Here is a 26614-nt window from a genome sequence, read left to right as displayed (position 1 = left end):
AGTCCATATTTTAAGTGAAATATATGTTATAGAAATTCTACTGTATTTATTGAGCACTTACTGTGTGCAAAGCACTGTACTAAGCTCTTGACAAATATGTAGTAAGGGGCAATGTGGCCTAGTAGAAAGAGCACTGCCTGGGAGTCAGAGGGCCTGAGCTCTGTCACTTGCCTTCTTTACGACCATGGGCAAGTCATAACTTCTGTGCCTCAGTTTCCTCATCTGTAAAATTGAGATTCGATATCTGTTATTTCTTCTACTTAAACTGTGAGCCCCATGTGGGGCAGGTACTATATCCAACCTGATTAACTTGTGTCTACACCAGTGCTTAAAACAGTACTTGACCCATAGTAAGCACTTAATACAATAATAATAATAATATAAAACATCCTCAATATTTATGTGTATAGGCTCCTGGGAATCTGGATCTGATTTTTTAAAAAAACAAAGAGAAAGTGTTATAAGAGATTCCCATGCATGCTACCCTGGGACATTTGATCCTGCCCACTTCCCTGAATTCCACAAGCCCTCTAGACTGTAAATTTGTTGTGGGGCAGGGAATGCATCTGTGGTATTGTTATATTGTACTCTCCCAAGCACTTAGTAAAGTGCTCTGCCCACAGTAAGCATTCAGTAAATCTGATTCACTGACTCTTACTAACTTTAAATATGGTAAATAACTCTGCATCCTCTCCACAGGGTTTCTTAATTTGGCATTTACTTAAACAGTCATCAACAAAGGTTGTGGAGAGGTGCTTTAAGTTTTTAGGTTGCTTAGTGGATAGAGCATAGGCCTGGGAGTCAGAAGGACCAGGGTTCTAATCCTAGTTCCTCCATATGTCTGATGTGTGACCTTGGGCATGTCACTTAAATACTCTGGGCCTTATTTACCTCATCTGTAAAGTGTGGGGATTGAGAATGTGAGCCCCATGTGGGACAGGGACTGTGTCCAACCTAATTATCTTGTATCTATCCCAGCACGTAGAACACTACTTGAGTGATTAGCCCATAGCGCTTAATGAGTACCATAATAATAATAATTATCATTATCATTATCCTAAATGTAGTATTATTAAGGTTAAATTTATTTGATTTTTATCTTCAGGTACACTTTTCTCCAACCCAGGAATCCTGTGGCTTTCCTCTTCACAACAAAAGAGTATCTATAAGTAGTGCATCTTCTGGAATATCAAGGCCCATGTCTACTTCACTGCATAACATGTTTTCAGCCGGTATGTTAATCTGCCACCCTGTGTTGGTTCACAGACTTCCATTTTCATCATTTAAAGGGGTCAGCATTTTTGGAAAGCAGCTGTTTTGTGTGCATTGCATATCTCCCTTGTGCAGTCCCCCTCTAGACCGTAAGCTCCTGGGTACCAACTCTGTTATATTATATCCTCCCAAGCGTTTAGTACAGTGCTCTGCACACAGAAAGTGCTTATTAAGTGACTGACTGCATTAATTCATGCTTATAGGGTTTGGAATAGGGTCTAGAATAGTGGAGGTTGAGGAGTTGGAGCTGAGTGTGTGTGTATGTGCATTGTAAAGAACTGTGAGGGTGAGAAGAAATGAAGCAAAATTATTTCAATGGCCTTCTCTTCCTACTGGTAGTCACCTGTCCACTTAGTCCTATTTGAAATGGACAGATGAGCAGAAAGTTAGGGAGAGAAAAGTTGAGCCTACTTGACTTTCTCTGTTCTGCAGCAAAAAATTGTCTTTGAGAATATGTCCCTTCTGAAGACAGACCTCCTGTGGTGGAAATAAAAATAAATAAATAAATAAAATGAGTTCTCAGCCTGTCTCTCACCCAAAAGATAAACAATGTCTGCTGGCTGTTTTTAACCAAGTGGAGTGGGTCTTTCCTATTTTCTAGAGCAAGATCAAGACTCCTCTCCAGAACTTCCTTGCTCTCTGATAAGTAACAGTTTGGATGATAACATCTCTTCAGTCCAGAGTGCTAAATCCTTTGGTCCAACGGTGTCCTGTTTCTCATCAGTAGATTCTGATGTGTCATCAAGCCCAGTGTCGTATACTTCAAAGCTAGTCAAGGAAAATTCAGGTAAAGCACTCTCTGGTAAATACTTCCTGAAATGAATCCTGTTCACAGTAAGACTGTGCGATTGTTCAGTGGATTTGTCCCATGGCTTATTTCCTAGTTACTAAAAGTTCGATAATTGAAGAGTGCACACAAAGCTCTGTGAAGGTTTCTCTTTGATCCATGAAAGCATGGGATCCATTAAAATGATTTTTATGGGAATCTGACTCTGGAGAGATATATTGGAGGTTGCTGAAGGAATTTAAATTTTAGCCTAATAATATTTAAAGTGATATCATCTGTTTTCTAAAAATAACAACAATAATAATAATAATAATTGTGGGATTTAAGACCTTAAAGTGTGCCAAGCCCTGAACCAAGTGCTTGGGTGGATCAATCAACCTATCACATTTATTGAGCATTTTCTGATACAAGATAATCAGGACCCAAATGAGGCTCACAGCCTAAGTAGGAGAGAGAACAGGTATTGAATCCCCCTTTTACAGATGAGGAAACTGAATGAAGCCCAGAAAAGTGAAGTGATTTGCCCAGGGTCACATACAGCAGGTAAATGACAGAGCCAGGATTAGAACCCAGGGCCCCTGACTCTCAGCCCATGCTCTTTCCATTAGGCCACAGTGTTTCTCATTCTTTTCCCCATGAAAAGGATGTTTTTATTGTGTTTCTGCATCTGCCGGGCCGGATCTAGGCAAGTACAGAGTCCTGCCAGGGCATTGTCACCTTGGGTCTTGTTTGTACATGCCAGCTGGTATTGACATGCTTGACTAGAGACTATTTATTGTTCTGTCAATTCTGCACGGACTGTTCACAGCTCACGAGGGTTAACAGACAGTTCCTCTCACTCTGTGGAGAAATGCAGAAAGCTTGGAGTTTGAGCCTTTTCTCAACGATAGAAGCAGCATGGCCTAGTGGAAAGAATACCGGCCTGGGAGTCAGAGACCTGGGTTCTAATCCCAGCTCTGCCACTTACTTCAGTCAGTGGTATTCATTAATGTGCTTACCGTGTGCCAAGCACTGTACTAAATACTTGGGAGAACAGAGTTGGTAGACTTGTTCCCTGCCCATATGTGTTTACAGTCTACAGGGGGAGAGACACATTAATATAAATATATAAGTAATCAATATGTACATAAGTGCTGTGGGGCTGAGGGTGGGGTGACTATCAAGTGCCCAAAGAGTACAGATCCAAGTGCATGGATGACACAAAAGAGAGAGGGAGTTGGGGAAATAAAAAGTTTAATCAGGGAGGAAATGTGACCTTAATAAGATTTTGAACGTGGGAAGAGGGGTGGTCTTTCATATATAGAGGGGGAGGAAGTTCTAGGCCAGAGGGAGGATGTAGAAAAGAGGTTGGTGAGAGGTAGAGATCAGAGCACGGCGTGTAAGCTGCAACTGGAGGAGCGAAGTGTGTGGGCAGGGCTATAGTAGGAGATCAGTGAGGTAAGGTAGGAGGGGGCAAGTTGATTGAGTGCTTTAAAGCTGATGGTAAGGAGTTTCTGATTGATTCAGAAGTGGATGGGTAACCACTGGAAATTCTTGAGGAGTGGGGAAACATGGATTTGAACGTTCATGTAGAAAAATGATCCGGGCAGCAGAATGAAGTAGGGACTGGAGTGGGGAGAGCCAGAGGGCAGGGACTTAGCAAGGAGGCAGATGCAGTAGTCAAGGTGGGATATACTAAGTGCTTGTAGCAGCAAGTAGCAGTTTGGATGGGGAGGAAAAGGTGGATTTTGGCAATGTTGTGAAAGTTTGTTGACAGGATTTGATGACAGATGGAATATGTGGGTTGAATGAGAGAGATGAGTCGAGGATTATACCGAGATTATGAGTTTGTGAGACAGAGAGGGCAATGGTGTTGTCTACAGTGTGGCTTAGTGGAAAGAGCCCCGGGCTTGGGAGTCAGAGGTCGTGGGTTCTAATCCTGACTCTGCCACTTGTCTGCTGTGTGACAAGTCACTTAACTTCTCTATGCCTCAATTACCTCATCTGTAAACTGGGGATGAAGACTGTGAGACCCATGTGGTATAAACTGATTACCTTGTGTCTACCCTAGCTCTTAGAATAGTGCTTGGCACATAGTAAGCGCTTAACAATTACCAACATTATTATTATTACAGTGATGGGGAAAGTCAGGGCGGCGGGGAGTAGGGAAAAGACAGGGTTTGGATAGGAAGATGAGGAGTTCTGTGTGACTTGCTTGCCTGTGGTCTTGGGAAAGTAACTTAACCTCTCTATGCCTTAGTTTCCTCAACTATAAAATGGGGATTCAATGCCTGTTCTCTCTCCTATTTAGACTGTGAGTGCCTTGGTAATAATACCAACTGAATTACTGCATGAATAATCAATTAAACTTGCCTTCTTGAGAGTAAAACCTGGTAGTCTCCCCTGGTTTTCTCCTTCATTCATGTTTCTCTGAACACTCCTCACATGCAATTGTAGTTTAGGAATATCAATGAGCAATTGGCCGTTTTAAAATGAAACGAAAAGTTTTTATTGATCAGAACTGACTCTTACTTGCTTGCTTCAGCAACCTCCAGTTATTTCTCTTGAGATTCAGGTGACCCTAAAAAACAATTTGTGCTTTTTTCTGTCCACATGTTTTCTGGGAACCCTGTATTTTATCACAGGCTGTCTGTATGTTTCTCCACCATTTTAGATCTACTCTCAGAGACTCTGCACAGTGGCATAGCTCAGCAGTGGATACAAAGTAAAAGGGAAGACATTGTCAACCAGATGACTGAGGCCTGCCTTAACCAGTCCTTAGACGCCCTGCTAGCAAGGGAATTGATCATGAAGGAGGACTATGAACTGGTCAGCACCAAACCTACAAGGACATCCAAAGTCAGGCAATTGCTTGATACCACTGACAGCCAAGGAGAAGAGTTTGCCAAAATTATAGTGCAAAAGCTGAAAGACAACAAACAGATGGGCCTTCAACCTTACCCAGAAATATCTATGGCTTATAGGACAACATCTTTAAGTACATTCCATTACAAAAGTCTGTAGGGGGTTTCGAAAAGGTTGGAAAAGTCCATTTCTAAAAGGTCATTTTTTTAATCTGTTACATTGGTTACAGTTTTACTACGTATGGTCCACTGAGAGAAGATCAGAAGCTTGCTACATTTTAACATGAAAATTAGCCACTTGCATTTGATGTGGCCTTATGTGTGTGTTTTATCAATGCAAACACAAAGTTTTCATTCCTTATTTTAAATAATTGCCCTAAGTGGTTCAATTTTTTAAAATGTCTGTTTTTATAAAATGATGCTACTTTTAGGTGAAGCAGTTTTGAGGCTTGCTTAATATAATATTCATGTCCATAAAACATGAGGTGTGTGTTTTTACTCTCGGAAGCAATCAGTGTTTTTTTTTGAGCACTTATCGTGTACAGAGGGTTGTACTAAGCACTTGAGAGAATGCAATAGAATTGGCAGGCGTGATCCCCGCCTCAAGGATCTAACAGTCTAGCAACAAAGACAGATGTTTAAATAAATTACAAGTAGGGATAGCAACAGAGAGTAAGTATAGGTACATAACTGCTATCAGGGTAAGGGTGGAATGAATACTAAAATGCTTAGGGGTTACAGAGCCAAGCGTGTAGCAACAGAAAGGAGAGAGACTAAAGTGAGAGGCAAAGAGGCTGTCAGAGAAGGCTTCTTGGAGGAAACATGATTAAAGTAGGACCTTGGGGATTGGGAGAGAGGTGTTCCATCAGATATGAAGTGGGGAGGGAGTTCCAGGCCATAAACAGGATGAGAGCAAGTTGTCTTCAGTGAGAGAGATGGAACAGAGACGTAGTGAGTAGATCAGTATTAGAGGCATGAAATGTGCAGTTTAGGTTGTAGAGGACAATGAACAAGGATAGGTAGGATGGAGGGGGCTGACCGAATGTCTTAAAAGCCAATGGTAAGGACTTTGTGTCAGATGCGGAAGTGACTGGGCAACAACTGGAGATTTATGAGGAGTGGAGAGATGTTTGCATGCTATTTGTTTTTTTTTCCCATTTTTGTTTTATTTTTGGATAATATAAGCAGCTTAGTGAAGCATGGTCTGGAGAGGGGAGAGGCTGGAGGCAAGGAGATTAGTGAGGAGGCTGATAACAGTAGTTGAGGCAGCATCTGATAAGTGCTTGTTGTACCAGTGTGGTAGCTATCACTTTCTAAGTGGATTATTTATTGCTGAACCAGAGTTAAACTTTAAAAGTTACGTGCCTTTAAAAAAAAGTCTTCCATATATAAAGTTACAAAGTCTCCGTAGATAAACTGACCTTGCTGAAATGCAGGTGGTCTTATAAAATTCCGTTTCATCGATAAACAGTGTTATTTTGTGCTTAATCTATTTTCACTCCTGTAATATTTTTGAAGAATGAATAAGGATACTGCAGTGTGGTCCATTCCAATAAATTCATTTTTTGTGACATTGTAAATTGAGTCTTGGGCTCCAAAATTCAGAAATGCTCCCAAGTCTCAAGAGGCACCACCTTAGCGGCTCTACTGATCTTCTCCAGTGTATCCCAGAGTTTTGAAAACAGACATTTCCAAAGGGCATTAATTAGCATTGTTGGATTAAATGCAAAAAATTGACTTGCATAAAAATGCAATTGACTTATATTACTACTGTAAATATAGGTTGCCCATGGAGTAGAAGGTTCCATGAGAAGCTCTGTACCCTTTCTGGGAGAGGAATTCTACTCCTAAGCACATCTCCCAGAGGCCTTCCCTGATTAAGCCCTCCTTTCCTCATCTCTTACTCCCTTCTGCATCGCCCTGACTTGCTCCTTTTATTCATCCCCCCTACCAGCCACAGAACACTTATGTCCATATCTGTAATTTATTTATATTCATGTCTGTCTTCCTTTCTAGACAGTAAGCTATTGTGGGCAGGGAATGTGTCTGTTTATTGTTGTATTGTAGTCTCCCATTCATTTATTCAATTGTATTTATTGAGCGCTTACTGCGTTCAGTTTAAAACTGTCTTTTAAAAATTCCTCCCTCAGGACCAGCCTGTTTGAAGTAAATTAGAGCAAATCTGGACCATTACAACCATGAAGCGGTTGTTGAAAATACCATTGGTTTATTTGCAGGGCTATTGAAGCACTTACTGTGTGTCCAGCACTGTTCTAAGAACTGGAGTAACAATAATGATGGCATTTGTTAAGCACTTACTATAGATACAAGTCATCAGGTTGGACACTGTCCCTGTGCCACAAGGGGCTCACAGTCTAAATGGGAGGGAGAACAAGTATTTTACATTTTACCATTTTACAGAAGAGGTAAGTGAGGCATAAAGGAATTATGTGACTTGTCCAAGGTCTCTCAGCAGGAAAGTGGCAGAGCCTGCAATTAGAACTCAGGTCCTCTGACTCCCATGCCTGTGCTCTTTCCATTAGGCCACACTGCTTGTTCAGTGGAGCACTTTGTAAAGGAAGGTTATTGTAAAGAATTGCCATGATAATGCCTGATATGTTGGCTTGACTGCCATCAGCAGTGAGAGGATGAGAAGAAAATTGTATATGTACAAGCTAATTCGTGATTTTCAGATGTTTGGGATTATTATCCTGCCTGCCCTGTTTCCATAGCACGACCCTGGTTTGGGTCCTGTGTGACTGTGTCCATCAATCAATTTTATTTATTGAGCGCTTACTATGTTCAGAGCAGTGTACTAAGCATTTGGGAGAGTACAGTACAATAGAATTAGCCGACACGTTCACTGCCCATAACAAGCCCATAACGAGTTTATGGTCAAGAGGGACAGACCGATAGTAACATGAACAGTAACATGTCTAAGAAACATTGAGGGGGACCTAGATAAGTCGATCAGTCATATTTGTTGACCATTTACTGTGTGCAGAGCACTGTACTAAGCTCTTGGGAGAGTACAATATAACAAACATTACCTACCCACAACGAGCTTACAGTCATTCATTCAATCATATTTACTGAGCACTTTCTGAGTTCAGAGCACTGTACTAAGCACTTGGGAGAATATAATACAACAATAAGCAGGCACATTCCCTGCCCAAACAAGCTTACAGTCTAAAGGGAGGGAGACAGACATCAAAGCTGCAAACCTAGGAAGAGCAATGGAAGCCCCTGCCAGCTTCCTGTGTCTCTGTGGGAATGGAGACAGGTGTCCTACTCCTGAGGGGGCTTCCTAGGGGGCAGGCAATGCATCCACTCTGCCCCGGGGAGCTTTTTAGACTTAGGCCTAAGGAGTCCTACGGTACCAGAGCCAACATAGATTTTCGTGGATCTTGGCTAAGTACAACTCTCCTATCCCACCCCAGCCAGACCTGCTCCTTCATGAGCTGTTCAGTCAATCAGTGGTGTTTATTGAGTGCTTACTGTGTGCAGAGGACTGTACCAAGTGCTTGGGAAAGTACAATACAACCAGGTTAGTAGAGACAATCTTCCCCGTGCTTTGTCCCCTGACAGTCTCTCCTATAAATGGAAGTGACGGATGGCTGGGCCAGGGCGACCCCTGAGTGAGGGGTGAGAATGTAGACAGAAAGCCTGTGCCCAGTAGCTACCTCAAATCTCTCATGTTGGGTTTCTCTGAGCAGTGGTCCTTGGCTTGATATCCCTCATGCCAGGGTAGAAGAAATGACAGCTGAAGCCCACATGGCCCTATTATGCTACAGGAGGAAGAAGCAGGCAATGCATATGGGAGGCAATGTCGGTTGGAACTCTGCCTCTCCTGAGGGCTCACTTGCTTCGGACCACTGACCAATTTCCTGGGGCCCAACGGAGATGCCTTCAACCCCGGATCTCCAAGTCTGCTTCCTCTGGTCAAATGCACCTCAAGTCCAGAATTTTCTACTCAGAGAAGTAGTGTGGTCTAGTGGATAGGGCATGAATCTGGGAGTCAGAAGGACCTGGGTTCTAATCCCAGCTCCTCCACTTGTCTACTGTGACCCTGAGCAAATCATTTCACCACTCTGGGCCTCTATTACTTCATCTGTAAAATGGAGAATAAGACTGAACCTCATATGGGACAGGCACTGTGTCCAATCTGATTAAACTTGCAGCTACCCCAGAATTTAGTACAGTGCCTGGCTCATAGTAAGCACTTAACATATACCATATTTTTTTAAAAAAAAGGTTTTAAAGGTGTTCCCTGTTGCTATGGCAGCATTCCCCAGCCAGAAGACAAAGACACTTTGATAAGAACTGTCATTGCCTAGGTTTTCTGCCACAGTTGACAGTGGTTTCCTTGGCCACAACCATGGGGCCCTGTGAAGAATTCCTGGTGTCAGTGTTTCTGTTTTTGTCTTTTTAGGGTATTTGTTAAGTGCTTATTATTTGCCAGGCACTATTCTAAGCACTAGGATAGATGCAAAATAGTCAGGTGGGACATGAGGCTCACAATCTTAATCTCCATATTATAGATAAGGTAACTGAGGCCCAGAGAAGTGAAGTGAGTAAGGTCACCTCTTCCAGGCTGCATCAAAGTCCGTGTAACCCTGGAAGATTTCATGCTTTCAGGTTTGGGACTTCCTCTCCCATTTCATCTTTGATGTTCATTTCTTCCTTCCTTTCTTCTTTTCCCCTTCTCACCCTTCTTCCTCTCTCCTTCCCCTTCGATCCAACTGTCTACATGTTTTGTCACCTGTCTACTTGTTTTGTTTTGTTGTCTGTCTCCCCCTTCTAGACTGTGAGCCCGTTGTTGGGTAGGCACCATTTCTATATGTTGCCGACTTGTACTTTCCAAACGCTTAGTACAGTGCTGTGCACACAGTAAGTGCTCAATAAATACGATTGAATGAATGAAATTGCCTTAGGTCACACAGCAGACAAGTGGCAGAACTGGGATTGGAATCAGGTTTTTCTGACTCCCAGGCTCCTGCTCTATCCACTAGGCGACACTATTTCTCTACCTAATAGTTCCCAGGCTCGCAAGAGCCTGGCAGTTACTGCTTGGATCTTGTAGGACAGAGATGTCCGGAGTTCACAGAAAGAAGGTGAAAGAAAGGAATTGGTGATTGCAGCGTGGTTCAGTGGAAACAGCCCAGGCTTTGGAGTCAGAGGTCATGGGTTCAAATTCTGATCCCACCACTTGTCAGCTGTGTGACTTTGGGCAAGTCACTTAACTTCTCTGGGCCTCAGTTACCTCATCTGTAAAATGGGGATGAAGACTGTGAGCCCCACGTGGGACAAGCTGATGACCTTGTCTCTACCTCAGCGCTTAGAACAGTGCTTTGCACATAGTAAGCGCTTAATAAATGCCATTATTATTATTATTATTATTATTATTACTATGTGATGCCAATTTGTACTTCCCAAGCGCTTAGTACAGTGCTCTGCACATAGTAAGCGCTCAATAAATACGATTGATTGATTGATTGATTATTATATAATTTTCTTTGAATCCTTACAATTTGGCATTGTGCAGCAACCATTACACCTCCCAATGACTTCCTTCCTCTTCAAGGCTTGAGAATCCACTCAGTAGGAATCAGCACCGTGAGAAGCTGCATGGTCTAGTGGATAAACCACGGGCCTGGGAGCCAGAGGACCTGGGTTCTAATTTCAGTTCTGCCACTTGCTCCGCCACGTGCCTCCTGTGTGACCTTGGGCAAATCACCTGAGTGCCTTCAGCACCTGAGAATCCATTCAACGGGAATCAGCAGCTTGAGAAGTAGCATGGACTTGTGGATAAGGCACAGGCCTGGAAGTCAGAAGGAGCTGAGTTCTAATCCCAGCTCCACCAGTTGTCTGCTGGGTGACCTTGGGTGAAACACTTAACTTCTCTGTGCCTCAGTTACCTCATCTGTAAATGGGGATTAAGACTGTGAGCCCTGTATGGGACCTGGACTGAATCCAACCTGATTAACTTGTATCTGCCCCAATGCTTAATACAGTGCCTAGCAACATAGTAAGCGCTTAAAAAATAACTTTCTTAAGAAAAAGAGGTCTCAACTTCTGTGCCTCAGATTCAGCTGCGAAATGAGGATTCATTGCCTGTTCTCCCTCCTACTTATTCATTCAATCATTTATTGAACGCTTACTATGTGCAGAGCACTGTACCAAGCTCTTAGAAAAGTGCAGTATAACAATAAACAGACACATTCTCTGCCCACAACAAGCTTCCAGTCTAGAGACTGTAAGCCCAACTTAAACTGTGAGCCCCATGTGGGACAGGGACTCTATCGGGCCTGATTAACTTATTACTCATTCAGTCATATTTATTGAGCACTAACTGTGCAGAGCACTGTACTAAGCACTTGGAATGTATCTAGCCAGCACTTTGAATATTGCTCGACACTTAGTAAGAACTTAACCAATTCCATAGAAAAAGTTGGAAAATCCACTTACTACCACTTTCCCTTCCATTATTTTAATTTTTTGCCTCAATCTGTTGGGGAGGGCAAACAGTGCCCAAGCACAAGATCACACTGACCCTGGGGATCCTCAACAAGGGGGCAAAGGAGGAAACTAAGGAAGAAATGAACTTGGACATGGGAGACTGATCTCCCATCAGTAGACTGTAAGCTCATTTTGGGCAGGGAAGGTGTCTACCAACTCTCTTGTATTGTCCTCTACCAAGCACTTAGTACAGTGCTGTGCATACAGTAAGCACTCAGTAAATGTCTTCTGCCATCGAGTCATACCATTGATTAATAGATTATTCATTCTGGGAAGCTTCCTGGAAAGTATTGAAGGTGTATAGGGCAGAGGGAGAGAAAGAAAGGAGGAACTATTTATTATGATTGCTACTTCTCCAGGGGAGAATTTCTCCCTTCTTTCCATGCCTTTCATTACTACCTAGCTTTAGTATTTCATTCTGGGAATGTAGATTCAGAAACCAAAACTTACTGCTCCTTCTTCCCCAGACAGCTGTTTCCCACTAACCCTCCTCCTTCCTACACCATAGGCCTCTATGTTCTGGTGGTTTTCAGAGTTTTTTGCTTGTTTGGTTTTTGTTTTTAATGGTACTTGCTAAACATTTACTATGTGCCATGCTTGTACATAGCACCAGGGTAGATATACAATAATCAGTTGGACACAGTCCCTGCCCCTTAGGGGGCTCTCAGTCAAAGTAGGATTTAATCCCTATTTTATAGATGAGGAAACTGAGGCATGGAGAAATTAAGTGACTTGCCAAAGTTCACACAGTAGACAAGTGGCAGAGGTGGGTTTAGAACCCAGATCCTCTGAGTCCCATGTCTGTGTTCTCTCCATTATGACAAACTGCTTCCCGTGAACTGTACCTTATTATTGGGCCGAGATGAGTTCAGGAAATAATAACAACTGTGGTATTTAAGTGTTTACTATGTGTCAAGCATTGTACTAAGCAGTAGGGTAGATAAAAGATCATCAGAAGCAGCATGGTGCAGTGGATAGAGCATGGGCCTGGGAGTCAGATGGTCATGGGTTCTAATTCCGGCTCTGCCACGTGTCTGCTGTGTGACCTTGGACAAGTCACTTCAGTTCTCGGGGCCTCAGTTGCCTCAACTGTAAAATGGGGATTGAGACAGTGAGCCCCATGTGGGACAGGGACTACAGCCAACCTGCTTTGCTTGTAGCCACCCCAGCGCTTAGAACAGTGCCTGGGACATAGTAAGCGCTTAACAAATACCATCAGGTTGCTCAGAGTCCCTGTCCCACATGGGGCTCACAGTCCCAGTAGGAATTAGCCCCCGTTTTACAGATGAAGAAAGTGAGGCACAGAGAAGTTAAATGACTTGTCCAGGGTCACACACTAGGCTAGTGGCAGAGCCAGGATTAGAACCCAGGTCATCTGACTCCCAGGCCTGTGGTCTTTCCACTAGGCTACATTGCTTCCCACAAGATCTAGGAGCCTAATCATTCTTACCACAGCCCCCATCCTAAGGAACAGACATTCTCCTTGGGTTAAACACAGTGTTTGTCATACTCTCCCTGTCCTAAGATATCCACTGCCTATTTTGTCTTGTTCTTTTCTACCTTTTAGTCTCCCTATTTGGATTTTTTTTTTCCTCTTCCTTTTTCAGCTCCTCTACCCCCTTTCACTTTTCTACCTGCCACTCTCCCTCTCTCCGACTGCCCCTTCTCAGTTTCCTTTGTTGGCTCTTCTTTCTCTCCTCATCCTTCAACTGTGGGGATCCTTCAGGGCTCAGTTCTGGGCCCTCTGCCCCTCTCACTTTTCTCTCACTCTCTTGGGGAGCTCATAGTTCATTTGGTGTCAACTTCCACATCTCCGAAAATGACTCCCAAAAGTATCTCCGGCTCTGATCTATCACCTATTCTCCAATCTCATATTTCCTCCTGCCTTCAAGATATCTCCATCTGGGTGACCTTTTGGTCCTTTGAACATAATACAGCCCAAACTGATCTCCTCATCTTTCCTCCTTCAGTGCTCGATGCTTCTTTACACTCTCCTCACTGACAGCGATTACCCTTTCCTTTCTGTCTCAGAGGCTCCCCACCTGGTATTTCTTTGACTCTTCTCTCGTTTTCCTCTCACAATCAGTCCATGACTATGTTGCTAGTTCTCCCTCAGAAGTAGTACTTCATGGGGCTTTGCTCTGCACACGATAGGTTCTCAATAAACACCGCTGATTGATGGATTGATTGTGACAATCACTACCCAGCATTCCCTGCCTCCATCTAGAACTGGACCCATTTTGTCCACAGTGAGCAATGGAATCAATTATAGTTGCCTGGAAAACTGCTACCTTCTGTCTCTTTTTCTAGCAATGTGGTTCCAAGCAAAGATATGATGCCCAGAATACAGGGTTCATGCGTAGTAGGCCCCCTGAGGAAATAATAGAAGATTCCATCCTTGCCCTGAAGTCTTCATCCCTTCCTGACTATATCAGTTTTCTTATTAGATCCCTGCCTCCAGTGTCTCCCCTCTTTAGGCCGCCTGCAATTCAGCTTCATATATCACCTTTCTAAAATGCTAATCAGAGCATATCTCTCCCTCAGAAATCTTCAATGTCTCCACAGTGCTTCTCTTAAAGAGCAAAAGCTCCAGACCATTGTGGTCAGACTCCATCAACTGTCTCTCTCTTCTCTGACTTTCCTCCTTCAACTACACTTCAGCCTGTGCCCTTTGCTCCTTCCAAGCAAGCTTTCTAACATCCTTTTCTCTCAACTCTCCCATTACTGACCTCCTCCCTCCCCCATTCTGCCCCCAGTGTGTTCCCCACTCCTTCCTTCCCTCTTCACATTCCATAAACCTTTCTTTTTCCAAGCTAAATTCATACCCACCCTTCCTGATCATGCTATCTCAGGCTCCTCAGCCCTCAAGAATTACATTCCATCTATTGGTTTCTGATTTATTCATCAGAGGTAGTAACTGTTACCTACGCTCATGTTCTTTTAAATTTTGAATATTAATTTTTGTGGGTTTATCTCCCCCAACAGATGACAAAGGCAGGGATTGAGTATTCCTGTTTATTCTATATATTCTCCCAATGCCTAGTTTAGTGTTCACAGTGGTTAAGGCTCACGTTCCAGGATTTTCTAGGCTGAAAATCCTTGAGTATTCTCCCAAGGGTGTGCTAAGTCTGGCTTCAGCCTACACCCTCCAGGGTGGTGGGTTTATAGAATTCCAACCTTCCTCTCCATTTTCTGGAGTATTTTCTGAACTAGAGAATCCTGAAATTACCCAGCATTCCCTGCCATCATCTATATCTGGTCTGTTTTGTCCCCAGAGAGCACTGGACTCAATTGTAGTTGCTTGGGAAGCAGCTACTTTTCTGTCCCCTTTCCTGGTAGTAAGATCCCAAGTAAGAATATGATGCCCCGAACTTAGAGTTCATGGATTTTAGACCCTATAGGGAGATAAAAAGAAAATAGAATATTCCCTCCATGATCCCAAGTGTCTTACAATTTAAAGGTGAAAAACCAAATCACTTAATTAAAAAATCCAGGACTATCTCCCACCTTAGGTATAATGCAGAAGAGTGAATCAATCAGTCAATGGTAATCACTGAGGGCTTAATGTGTGCAATGCACTGTACTAAGTACTTGGAAAGAGTATGCTAAAACAGAGTAGACATGTTCCTGCCCCCCAACCAGTTTAAAGTCCTGAGGGTGGGGTCGGGGACAGGGAGGGGGTTAATAGCCCAATGAGTTATGTGGACTTTTGAAAGAGAAATTAGATCCTAAACTAATTTCCCAGTTGCAGATCCTGAACTCCATTCCCAGTTGGAAAATAGGCATAGTAATCCCGTCCCTACCTCCATCACTCAGGGCAGCACAGGGATTATAAAGACAATGTTGTGAAGCATCATGAACCAGAGGAAGGTTTGATAGAAATAACGTTTGCTATTGTGACTCTGTTGCTATGTTACTCATGACCTACTTACCAAGCTCTTGCCTTTGATTTAAAAGTGCAGAGTCTTCCTTTTCTACTGAATCCCTAATGGAACATTTTAACAGCCCATTGCGTAAAACAGGAAGCGATTCTGTTCTCTGTTCCCTCAAGTGGGGTCAGTTTTCTTAAAAATCTAAGATGGGGAATGAATATCGGGCTGCGCACAGTCACTAGGCGTGATCCTAGAATCGAACACGAGTCAGTATTTTGTGCTCCCACTACCAGGCTCTCGGGAGCATAAATCGGAGTCTAGCATTGGAAGCTGAGGTAATTCTAGTCTTTTTTATTAAGTAGGATTTCCGTCTGTAGTTGTAACAGCAGCTGCTCCTACCACCGGAAAAAGGAGCTGAGTCCTGTGCAGTGAACAGGATGAGGAAAGAAGAATGAGGAATGGGGAGATACTGGTGTGAAACCATCTGTCTGCTATTTTTCATCCCTCCCTAGGGTGGCTAGTCTTCTGGCATTATTTCAGGAAGTCTGGTTTCAGCTGGGTTGTCGCCGGTCCACAGGGCTGAAAATGAAAAACTCTTACTTGTACACCCATGATATCACATGTGTTATGCCAGGAGCACAGCATGATGTGGTGTTTCTGGGTGGGGCCAGAGGCTAGCTCCCCAGTGCTCCTCTGGATGCCAAGCAAGTGGGCAGGGATGGAAGACAGCAGGAAGGGTCCTTTTTCCTTCTCCTGTTCCCCTCCACCACACCCAAAGGAGCTCTCTCTCAAGACAGCTCAGTGAGAGCAGGTCCAACTGGTCAGGTCATGCAAGGGCAAGCAGGCTGGGCCAGCCCCTCCTGAGGTGTCCATTTTTATCAATCAGTCAATCAATCAATGGTATTTATTGAGTGCTTAGTAGCCAGTGGATAGAGCACGGGCCTGGGAGTCAAAAGGACCTGGATTCTAATCCCGGTTCCGCCACTCATCTGCTGTGTGACCTTGGGCAAGTCACTTGACTTCTCTGTGCTTCAGTTACCTCATCTGCAAAATGGGGATTAAGAATGTGAGCCCCATGTGGGACAGGGACTGTGTCCAACCTGATTGGCTTGTATCCACCCCAGCGCTTAGTACAGTGCCTGGCAGATAGTAAGTGCTTAACAAATACCACAGTTATTATTATTACTATGTACAGAGAACAGTACTAAATGCTTGGGAGAGTACAGGACAATAGTCTTAGTAGACGTGATCCCTGCCCATAAGGCATTTACACTCTACAGGGGGAGACAGACATTAAAATAGATTAGAGAGAAAATAATCATAAGAATATTTACATAAGTACCAGAGAAGCAGCGTGGCTCAGTGGAAAGAGCACGGGCTTTGGAGTCGGTGGTCATGGGTTCAAATCCTGGCTCCACCAGTTGTCAGCTGTGTGACTTTGGGCAAGTCACTTCACTTCTCTGTGCCTCAGTTACCTCATCTGTAAAGTGGGGATTAAGACTGAGTCCCATGTGGGACAACCTGATCACCTTGTAACATCCCCAGCACTTAGAACAGTGCTTTGCACGTAGTAAACGCTTAATAAATGCCATCATTATTACCTGGGGGCAGGGGTGAGCTTTAAAGTGCTCAAAGGGTACACAGCCAAGTGTACAGTTGATGCAGAGGGAAGGGTAGATGGGGGAGGTAAAGTGCTTAGTCGGGGAAGGTCTCTTAGAGATGTATTTTTAGGAGGGTTTTGAATGTAGGGAGAGGGTTGGACTGTGAGAAGGAGGGAGCTCCAAGCCCTAGGGAGAATGTAGCCAAGGGGTAAGTGGTGGGATAGACAAGACTGAGGTACAGAGGTTGGTTTTAAAGGTATAAAGTGTGTGGGTTGGGGTGTAGTAGATTAGCAAGATTACATGGAAGGGAGAGAGGGAGAGAGCTGACTGAATGCCTTAAAGTCAATGATAAAAAGTTTCTGTTTGATGTAGAGGTGAATCAGCAGCCATCGGTGGTTTTTCAGGAGTGGGGAAATATGAACTGACCGGTTTTTCAGAAAAATGATCCAGGCAGCAGAGTGAAGCATGGTTTGAAGAGAGGGAGAGACAGAGCCAGGGAGGTTAGCAAGGAGGCTGCTGCAGTAGTCATGGCATGGCAGCAATTTGGGTGGAGAGGAAAAGGCTGACTCTAGAGGTATTGTGAAGGAGGAACCTGACAGGATTTCATGATGGATGGAATGTGTGGGTTGATTAAGAAAGATGAGTAGAGGATAACACCAACGTCACTGGCTTTTGAGGCAAGGAGGATGATGGTGTTGTCTACAGTATTGGGAAAGTCATGGGGAGGACAGGGTTTTGGTGGGAAGATGTAGATATCTGTTTTGGACATGTTAAAGTTTGAGGTATAAGCATGCCATTCAAGTAGAGATGCCCTGAAGGCAGGATGCAGTGTAAGTCTGCAGAGGAGAGAGGTCAGGTCTGGAGAGGTAGACTTGGGAATCATCCTCAAAGAGGTGGTAGTTGAAACTGTGGGAGTGAATGAGTTCTCCAAGGAAGTGGGTGTAGATGGAGAATAAAAGGGGACCCAAAGGTAAGTCTTAAGGCACCCCCACATTTAGAGGGGGGGAGGCAGAGAAGGAGCCTGCAATAAACTGAGAAGGTGTGGTCAGAGGGATATGTATATGTGTACATATCTATACTTCTATTTATTTATATTGATGCCTGTTTACTTGTTTTGATATGTATATATCTAAAATTCTATTTATTTATAATGATGCCTGTTTACTTATTTTAATGTCTCTGTCCCCCCTTCTAGATTGTAAGGCCAGTTTGGGCAGGGATTGTCTCTATTGCTGAATCGTACATTCCAAGTGCTTAGTACAGTGCTCTGTGCACAGTAAGCACTCAACAAATATGATTGAATGAATGATAGTCTCGGTGAAGCCAAGGTTGGATGTTTCCAAGACAAAAGATGGGCCACATGCCCAAGGCAGCAGAAAGGGAAAAGAGGCAATAACTGGAAGGTTCCACTGGGTCAAAGAAGGTTTGTTTTTGTTTTTTTGTTTTGGGTTTTTTTTTATGATAGGGGTTACCTGAGCCTGATTGAAAGAAGTGGGGAAAAGTCAATGGAAATGAGTAACTGAGGATGGAGTTCAGGGATGGAGGAAAGGAATGGCAATTGCTTTGATAAAGTGAGAAGGGATAGAATCAAAAGCAATGATGGAGAGTGTAAAATTTCAGAGGAGGCAGGAGATCTCCTTTTGAGATACTGCTAGAAACGGTGGGAGAATTGAAGAGGGAGCCGGAGGAGGAAAGAACTGAAGAGGAGCAGGGGAGATTTTAAGAAGACCACACCTACTGGTTTCAAGTTTATTGATGAAGTTCGTGACCAGATCATTGGGGCAAGAGTTGGGGGAGGGTCAATAAAGGGACAGGGAGTTTGAGGAGTTAAAAAGTCAGAAACAACTGTCTCAGGCTGTGAGCATTAGAGTCAGTAAGGATGGAGAGTATTGTTGTCAGGTGGAGGGTAGGGCAGAATTCAAGCAGGTGAGGATGATTTTGAGATGTCCGGTGTCTAGAAGTCTGCCAGCAGAACTCTGCTGTGGAAGGAATCTTTGGCTGTGGGTTGGCAGTATGAGATCGATGGAGGGGCAGGGTAGCGAGGTAATTGAGTTCAGTTGAGAGAGCAATATTAAGAGTGTTTGTGTGTCCGGAGAAGGCAGTTTGTGTGTGGAGACCAGATGGGGCATAATGGCTTTAGAAAATTGGAGAGGGTCAAAAGATTGGCAGGCTAAACTGGGGAACAGGACAAACTTGCAGGAGAGGGGTGTATGGGAGAAGAGGCAGGTGAGGTTTTAATCAGAGAATGGAATTTCAGAGTTGGTGAGGATGGAGATTGAACAGAGAATAGAGGTGATGAAATCGAATGTGTGGCCAAATTGGTTGAGTGGGTGAGGTGGGGTGGATCCAGGAGGTCACTGGAATTAAGTGAGAGGAAGCGGGCAGCAGAAAGGTCGTTGGGACATTCACCTGAATGTTGAAGTACCTGAAGTACCTGAGGGACGGAGAAAGAGAGAAGGAAAGTGAGATGGGAATCAAAATGATTCAGAGAGTTGGAGGTGGGATCTGGAAGGCAGTAAATATGGCGAAGAGTAATTGGAGTAGGTGGTAGAAGTGGATGTTGTGAACTTCAAAGGAAATGAAACAGAGGGCTAGGGGAGTGAAATTCTGTGAATGCAGCATCTGGGGGTCAAAAAGGAAACCAACTCTTCCCTCTTTCCTGGTAAGTCTTGGGGAGTGGGAGAAGATGAGGCCCCCTTGGGAGAGGGTGGAAGTGTAGACAGTGTTGTCTTGTGAGAGCCAGGTTTCAGTGATGGTGAGGAGGGGCAGTGATGTGGCTTAAAAGCTTTCCATCAACTTGCCTCTTCTTACCTTACCTCCTTTCTCTCTTTCCACATCCCAACCCACATACTCCACTCCTCTGGTGCTAACCTTCTCATTGTGCCTTGTTCCCACCTGTCCTGCTGTCGACCCCTGGCCCACACCCTCCTCAAATCAGCCAAACAATCACACTTACCCCCTTCAAAGCCCCACTGAAGGCTCACATCCTCAAGGAGGCATTCCCAGACTAAACTCCCCTTTTCCTCAGCTCCCCCTCCCCATTGTCCCAACTCACTCCCTTTGCTCTACCTTCTCCCCTCCAGCACTTTTGTATATATATACATATTTATAATTCTATTTAATGATGTGTATTTAGCTATAATTCTATTTATATTAATGCTATTATGCCTGTTTACTTGTTTTGATGCCTGTCTCCCTCCCTCTAGACTGTGAGCCCATTGTGGGCAGGGATAATCTCTATTTGTTACTGAATTGTACTTTCCAAGAGCTTAATACAGTGCTCTGCACGTAGTAAGTGCTCATTAAATATGATTAAATGAACTAAAATGTTTGGATCCAGAACAGGTCAAAGATGAAGGGAAACTTTCTAATAATGGAGCTGGACTTCCACAGACCACACATGGCTGAGGCCGGGAGGGCGTTGGAGGAGGGGAACAGAGCCAGGGGTAGGAAGGAGTTGGATGGGAATGAGCTGATGGGGCCAGTGAAGTGGGGAGAGGATTCATTCATTCAATTGTATTTATTGAGAGCTTTACTATGTGCAGAACACTGTACTTAGTGCTTATAAGTGCTTAGGAGAATACAATACAACAATAAACAGACACATACCCTGCTGTAGAAGAGGGGAGACAGATATTAATATAACTAAATTACAGATAGGTACGTAAGTACTGTGGGGCTGGGAGGGCAGGTGAACAAAAGGAGCAAGTCAGGGCAAACCAGAAGGAAGTTGGAGAAAAGGAAAGAAGGGCTCGATTAGGGAGAAGATATGCCCTCAATAAGGCTTTGATGGAGAGGAGAGGAACTGTCTGTCGAATTTGAGGAGGGAGGGTGTTCCAGGCCAGAGGCAGGATATGGGTGAGGGGTTGATGATGAGATAGAGGCACATTGTGAAGGTTATCATTAGAGGAGAGAAGCATACCAGCCGGACTGTATTAGGAAAGTGGTGAGGTAATAGTAATAATAATGATGGTATTTGTTAAGCACTTACTATGTGCAAAGCACTGTTCTAAGCGCTGGGGAGGTTACAAGGTGATCAGGTTGTCCCACGGGGGGCTCACAGCTTTAATCCCCATTTTACAGATGAGGTAACTGAGGCCCAGAGAAGTGAAGTGACTTGCCTAAAGTCATACAGCTGACAGTTCGCGGAGCCAGGATTTGAACCCGTGATCTCTGACTCCAAAGCCCAGGCTCTTTCCACTGAGCCACGCTGCTTCTCTAAGAGGTAGAACGGAGCAAGGTGCTTGAGTGCTTTAAAGCCAATGGTGAGGAGATTTTGTTTGATGTGGATGCAGAGGGGCAACCATTGGAGTTTCTTGAGGAGTGGAGAAACATGTCTTGAACAATTTCTGCAGTTACTGGTAATCTGGACTCCTGACTGCAGGATAATATACTTGAGACACAGCTCAACAGATGAAGGTTAATCGGAGTAAATAAACTGCATCTGAGAACTAGGCCTCCAACTCAGCCCATTAAGCCCTCTCCTCTTTCCCCCTTTGCCATTACGGTTGACAATGCTACCATCCTCCATCAATCAGTCAGTCAATCAATAGTATTCACTGAGCCCTTACTGAGTGCAGAGTACTTGACAACACTTGGGAGAGTACAATAGAGTGGGTAGACACAGTCCCTGACCTTCATATTGGTTCAAACGTAACGGAGCTGTTCCATAAACTCACAACTTTGATATCTATCACTCAGTGATATTTATTGAGCATTTACTGTGAACAAGAGCACTGTACTAAGTGCTTGGGAAGGTACAATAGAGGTTTTTTGTTTTTTTATAATATTAAGCTCTTACTGTATACGAGGCACTGTACTAAACACTGGGGTAGAGATAGCTAATCCGGTTAGACACAGTCCATGTCCTGCTTTTCTTAATCCCCATTTTTCAGATGAGGTAGCTGAGGGTCAGAGAAGTTGAGTAACTTGACCAAGGTCACACAGTAGACAGGTGTAGAAGCTGGGATTACAACTCAAGTCCTTCTGACTCTCAGACCCGTGCTCTATCCACTAGGCAATGCTGCTTCTCACCATTGGAAGGCATGATTCCTGCCTTCAAGGAGCTTACAGTCAAGCGCTTAGTGCAGTGCTCTACACACTGTAAGTGCTCAATAAATCTGACTGATGGACTGATCTAATATAGTTAGCAAATCCGTGGAGAAGAGTTGGACAAGATGATCTCCCTATATTCCCTTCCAGCCCAAGGCCTAGGATAAGTTCAAAATGTCGCTACTTTGTCCCTTCCCCTACCATCTCCCCCGGCAACCTTTAGAGAGTAAGGTACCTTGAGCAGTGGACATGTAACTTTATTTTGTACTTCCTAAGCATCTAGTACAGTGCACTGCAAAAAGCAGGCACTCAGTACTACTACAGTTCAAAACTTTTTATGGCTTTTTATTATTTCAGCCTCTCCCATGCGATCGATTTGTTGTGTGCTTGAATGTTGCAGCTTCAAAGACAAAAATTGATTCAGAAACTGAGCTACCATTGTTTGAGAGACATAGAGAACTGGAACAAGCCAAAGTTAAAGCCAAGAAGTCATTGGATATTTCCAACTGAATGCTATTTTAAGACACTGACTTGTATCAGAAAACAATTTCTGTATTCCTTTTTTAAAAATTAATCCCTTTCCTGTCCCAGCTAATGCTCTAATTCAGATATTGTATTTTACATATGGGAAAAAAATGTTTTAAACTTTGTGACTTGATGTTATTTCAGTGACTGCAAGCTACTTCTGGTGTGCTCTGAGTTCCCCCAGTCCATCTTGTGATAAAGAGGGAGGCAAGAGTGGGTGTATGTAAGGGCAGAGAAAGCTACAAAAATGAGAATTTCAGGAATGTGCCAATGGGTTGCAGTTCCTCGAAATCTCTTCTGAATAATAATGATGGCATTTTTTAAGTGCTTTCTATGTGCAGTGCACTGTTCTAAGGGCTGGGGAGGTTACAAGGTGATCAGGTTGTCCCATGGGGGGGCCACAGTCTTAATCTCCATTTTATAGATGAGGGAACTGAGACACAGAGAAGTTAAGTGACTTACCCAAAGTCACACAGCTGACAAGGGGCTGTTGGGATTTGAACCCATGACCTCTGACTCCAAAGCCTGTGCTGTTTCCACTGAGCCACGCTGCTTCTCTGAAAGAAAAAGGAAATCACATTATTAACTAGCTGCATTAGACATAGAACTAGATGTTGGCTAATAGTCATTCTACACATCACTCCAGTTCATAAATACATAAATAAGACATAAAGTGCATACATATGATACATAAAACATATAAGAGAATCAATGCACAAACAAACCTACTTTATGGAACAAAACTCACCTTGATGGGGTCTTTCAGGAGGGCTTCCCAGTTGAACTAGAATCAAAAATGAACAGAGAAACAGTTTGCCCAGTGGAAAGGACATTGGCCTGGGAATCAAAAGGACCTGCATTCTAAACCCAGCTCCACCACTTGTCTGTTGTGTGACCTTGGACAAATCATTTAACTTCTCTGTGCCTCAGTTACTTCATCAGCAAAATGGAGATTGACTGTATACTATGTGGGACAAGGACTGTGTCCAACCTGATTATCTTGTATCTACCCCAGCGCCTTAGTACAGTGCTGGAAACGTGTATTTGTTCATTCATTCAATCAAATTTATTGAGTCCTTACAGTGTGCAAAGCACTGTATTACATGTTTGGGAGAGTACAATATAGCAATTAACAGACACATTCCCTGCCCACAATGATCTTACAGTCTAGAGATAGTAAGTACTTCACAAATGCCATTAAAGGAAAAAGTTAGTCATGTTGTAGAAAAATGGCATGGCTTAGTGGATAGAGCATGTGTCTGGGAGTCAGAAGAACCTGAGTTCTAATCCCGGGTCTGCCACGTGTCTGCTGTGTGACCTTGGGCAAGTCGACTTCTCTGTGCCTGTTACCTCATCTGTAAAATGGGGATTAAGAGTGTGAGCCCCATGTGGGACAGGGACTGTGTCCAACCTCATTAACTTGTATTTACCCCAGCTCTTAGTACAGTGCTTGGGATATAGTAAGCACTTAAGTATCATGTTAACACTATCTCATCCTATTATTTAAATCACATCTCAAAATCCAATGACAGTCATTACCAGAGGGTTTTTGGAGCTGGGCAGAAATAGACTGGGAGAAATTGGCCAGGGGACTCCTCATCCCACCAAACCATACTTTCTTCCTATTGTGCGTGACTGAAGCTACAGAGAGGTTCTCCCACTAGCCCACCCACTGTTCCCCAGGAAAGACTAAGCAATATTTTTGTCCCCCAAAAGATGAGGAAAGGGCAGCCACTGCTGTTCCTACTTCCCAATGGCTCTCACCTTCCTGAGGGTGAAGCTCCTCAGAAGCAACAGAATCCCAGAAGGTCATGGGTTCTAATCCTGGTTCCACCGCTTTTCTGCTGTGTGACCTTAGGAAAATCACTTCACTTCTCTGGGCCTCATTTACCTCATCTGTAAAATGGGGACTAAGACTGTGAGCCCCATAAGAGACAGTAATAGTATTTAACCTGATTAGCTTGTATCTACCCCAGGGCTTAGGACAGTGCTCGACACATAGTAAGTGCTTAACAAGTACCATCTTGTATATTATTACAACTAGTATTATTATTATTATTATGAGTTATGTCACTGCACTTCTTCCCCTTTCCTAATCTGGAAAGGGTTAAATTCATTTAAGGAACCTGATAAATATTTTAATGTTCTGAACACTTGATTGGAATTCAGTTGCAGTAGGTTAGAAGAACTACTAATTTTGAATACTGGATAGTCTTACTCAGATTCTCAAGCCCATGATCTATCCACGAGGCCATGCTGCATTTAACCCACATATTCAACATCACCAAATCCTGTAGAGGCTAAGAATGTGAGCCCCACGTGGGACAACCTGATTAGCTTGTATCTACCTCAGTGCTTAGAAAAGTGCTTGGCACATAGTAAGCACTTAACGAATACCATTATTATTATTATTATTACCTTCACAAATTAGCTAAAATCCGACCTTTCTTTTCCATCCAAACTGCTACTAAGCCGATCCAAGCTCTTAGCATGCCCTGCCTTGATTACTGCATCAGCCTCCTTGCTGACTTCCCTTCCTCCTGTCTCTCCCCACTCCAGTCCATACTTGTCTTTGCTGCCCAGATCATTTTTCTACAAATCCATTTAGTCCATGATTCCCCATTCCTCAGGCTTCAATAAGACTTTGAAGGTGGGGAGAGTAGTTGTCTGTTGGATATGAATATTGTGGCAAAGTACCATACTAAGCACTTGGAAAGAACTCACAGGTGAGAATTAGGTATGCTCCCTGGCCCAGAGGGGCTCACAATTTAAGTATAAAGGGGGAAATGTGGGGAGTGACAACAAACATATTCTCCCCCTTCTAGACTGTGAGCCCGTTGTTGGGTAGGGAGCGTCTCTATATGTTGCCAACTTCTACTTCCCAAGTGCTTAGTACAGTGCTCTGCACACAATAAGCACTCAATAAATAGGATTGAATTAGTGAAAGATAAAACAATAAGAACACAAAACAACCTAAAAGACTAGGATAAGGATAAATACAAAAATAAAGTGAAAAAAGGAGTGGGGGACTGTGTCTAGAAGAGCAGAGTTTTGAACCCCCTGGGTTCTAAGTCTAACAGTCATGGCGGCAATAATAATTATGGTATTTGTTAAGTGCTTGCTATGTACTAGGCACTGTACTAAGCACTGGGGTGGATACAAGCAAATCGGGCCAGACACATTCCCTGTCCTGGCAATCACAGTAAACTGCCCCAGCTTTGACCCTCCCAGTGTACTATATTTGAGGAGGTGATGGCATGCCCATCTTTTTGGCTGAAAAGTTTTCTTGCAGCTTCCAAAGATGCCTGCAATATTCTCTGGGAGTTATTTAAGCCTTGGGAATATTGAATGTCCCTCCTCCATCTTCCTAGGACTTCTCTTTGCTTTAATTACATATTAATCAATCTGAAAGGAGCCTTACACCTTCAGCTGTGACCCTGAAGGACTCCACCAGCTCTCCTTCCCTTTTTGATGGGCATGAGCCAAGCTTATTTGGACTGCAGCAATGAAGCTAGGTATCTGATCGTTGTCACTCCAAATATAGACTCTTTCTAGATCACCAGCCCAGTGAGCTCCTAGGCTGGACTCCCGGCACCAGAGGTGCCTGCTGCTTTTGGAGGAGTTCCAGGTGGCCACTGGCACCCAGTTTATTGAGCACTTGGTGTGTGCATGACACTGTACTAAGCACTTGGGAGATACCATATAACAATATAACAGAAATGTTCCCTGCCCACAAAAAGCTTACAATCTAGAGGACCCTTAGTATTGGAAGCAGCAGTTAGGTTCATTCATTCAATCACAGTTATTGAGCGCTTACTGTATGCAGAGCACTGTACTAAGTGATAGTACACTTAGTATACAATATAACTGACACAGTCCCTACCCACAGTGAGCTTACAGTCTAGAGGGGGAGACAGACAATAATATAAATGAATTACAGCTATAATAATAATGATGGCATTTATTAAGCACTTACTATGTGCAAAGCACTGTTCTAAGCACTGGGGGGATACAAGGTGATTAGGTTGTCCCATGGGGGGCTCACAGTCTTAATCCCCATTTTACAGATGAGGGAACTGAGGCACAGAGAAGTGAAGTGACTTGCCCAAAGTCACACAGCTGACAATTGGCGGAGCTGGGATT

The 26614-nt window shown here is 43.7% G+C and overlaps 1 protein-coding gene across 1 annotated transcript in view; it reads left to right on the top strand.

The window, feature by feature from the left end:
* The window catches only part of RIPK2 (receptor interacting serine/threonine kinase 2), a 65113-nt gene extending 58631 nt beyond the window's left edge, over positions 1-6482 (top strand). Inside the window, exons 10-12 of the mRNA XM_038745645.1 lie at positions 1106-1232; positions 1874-2059; positions 4713-6482. Coding sequence (XP_038601573.1) covers positions 1106-1232; positions 1874-2059; positions 4713-5062 — 663 coding nt within the window. The 3' untranslated portion in view covers positions 5063-6482. The remainder of the gene's footprint in view (positions 1-1105; positions 1233-1873; positions 2060-4712) is intronic.
* The last annotated feature ends 20132 nt before the right edge of the window (positions 6483-26614 follow it).

Source organism: Tachyglossus aculeatus, chromosome 4 (assembly GCF_015852505.1).
Source record: "Tachyglossus aculeatus isolate mTacAcu1 chromosome 4, mTacAcu1.pri, whole genome shotgun sequence".
In the NCBI taxonomy this organism is placed as follows: domain Eukaryota; kingdom Metazoa; phylum Chordata; class Mammalia; order Monotremata; family Tachyglossidae; genus Tachyglossus; species Tachyglossus aculeatus.
This window is presented reverse-complemented; position numbering and strand designations above follow the sequence as displayed.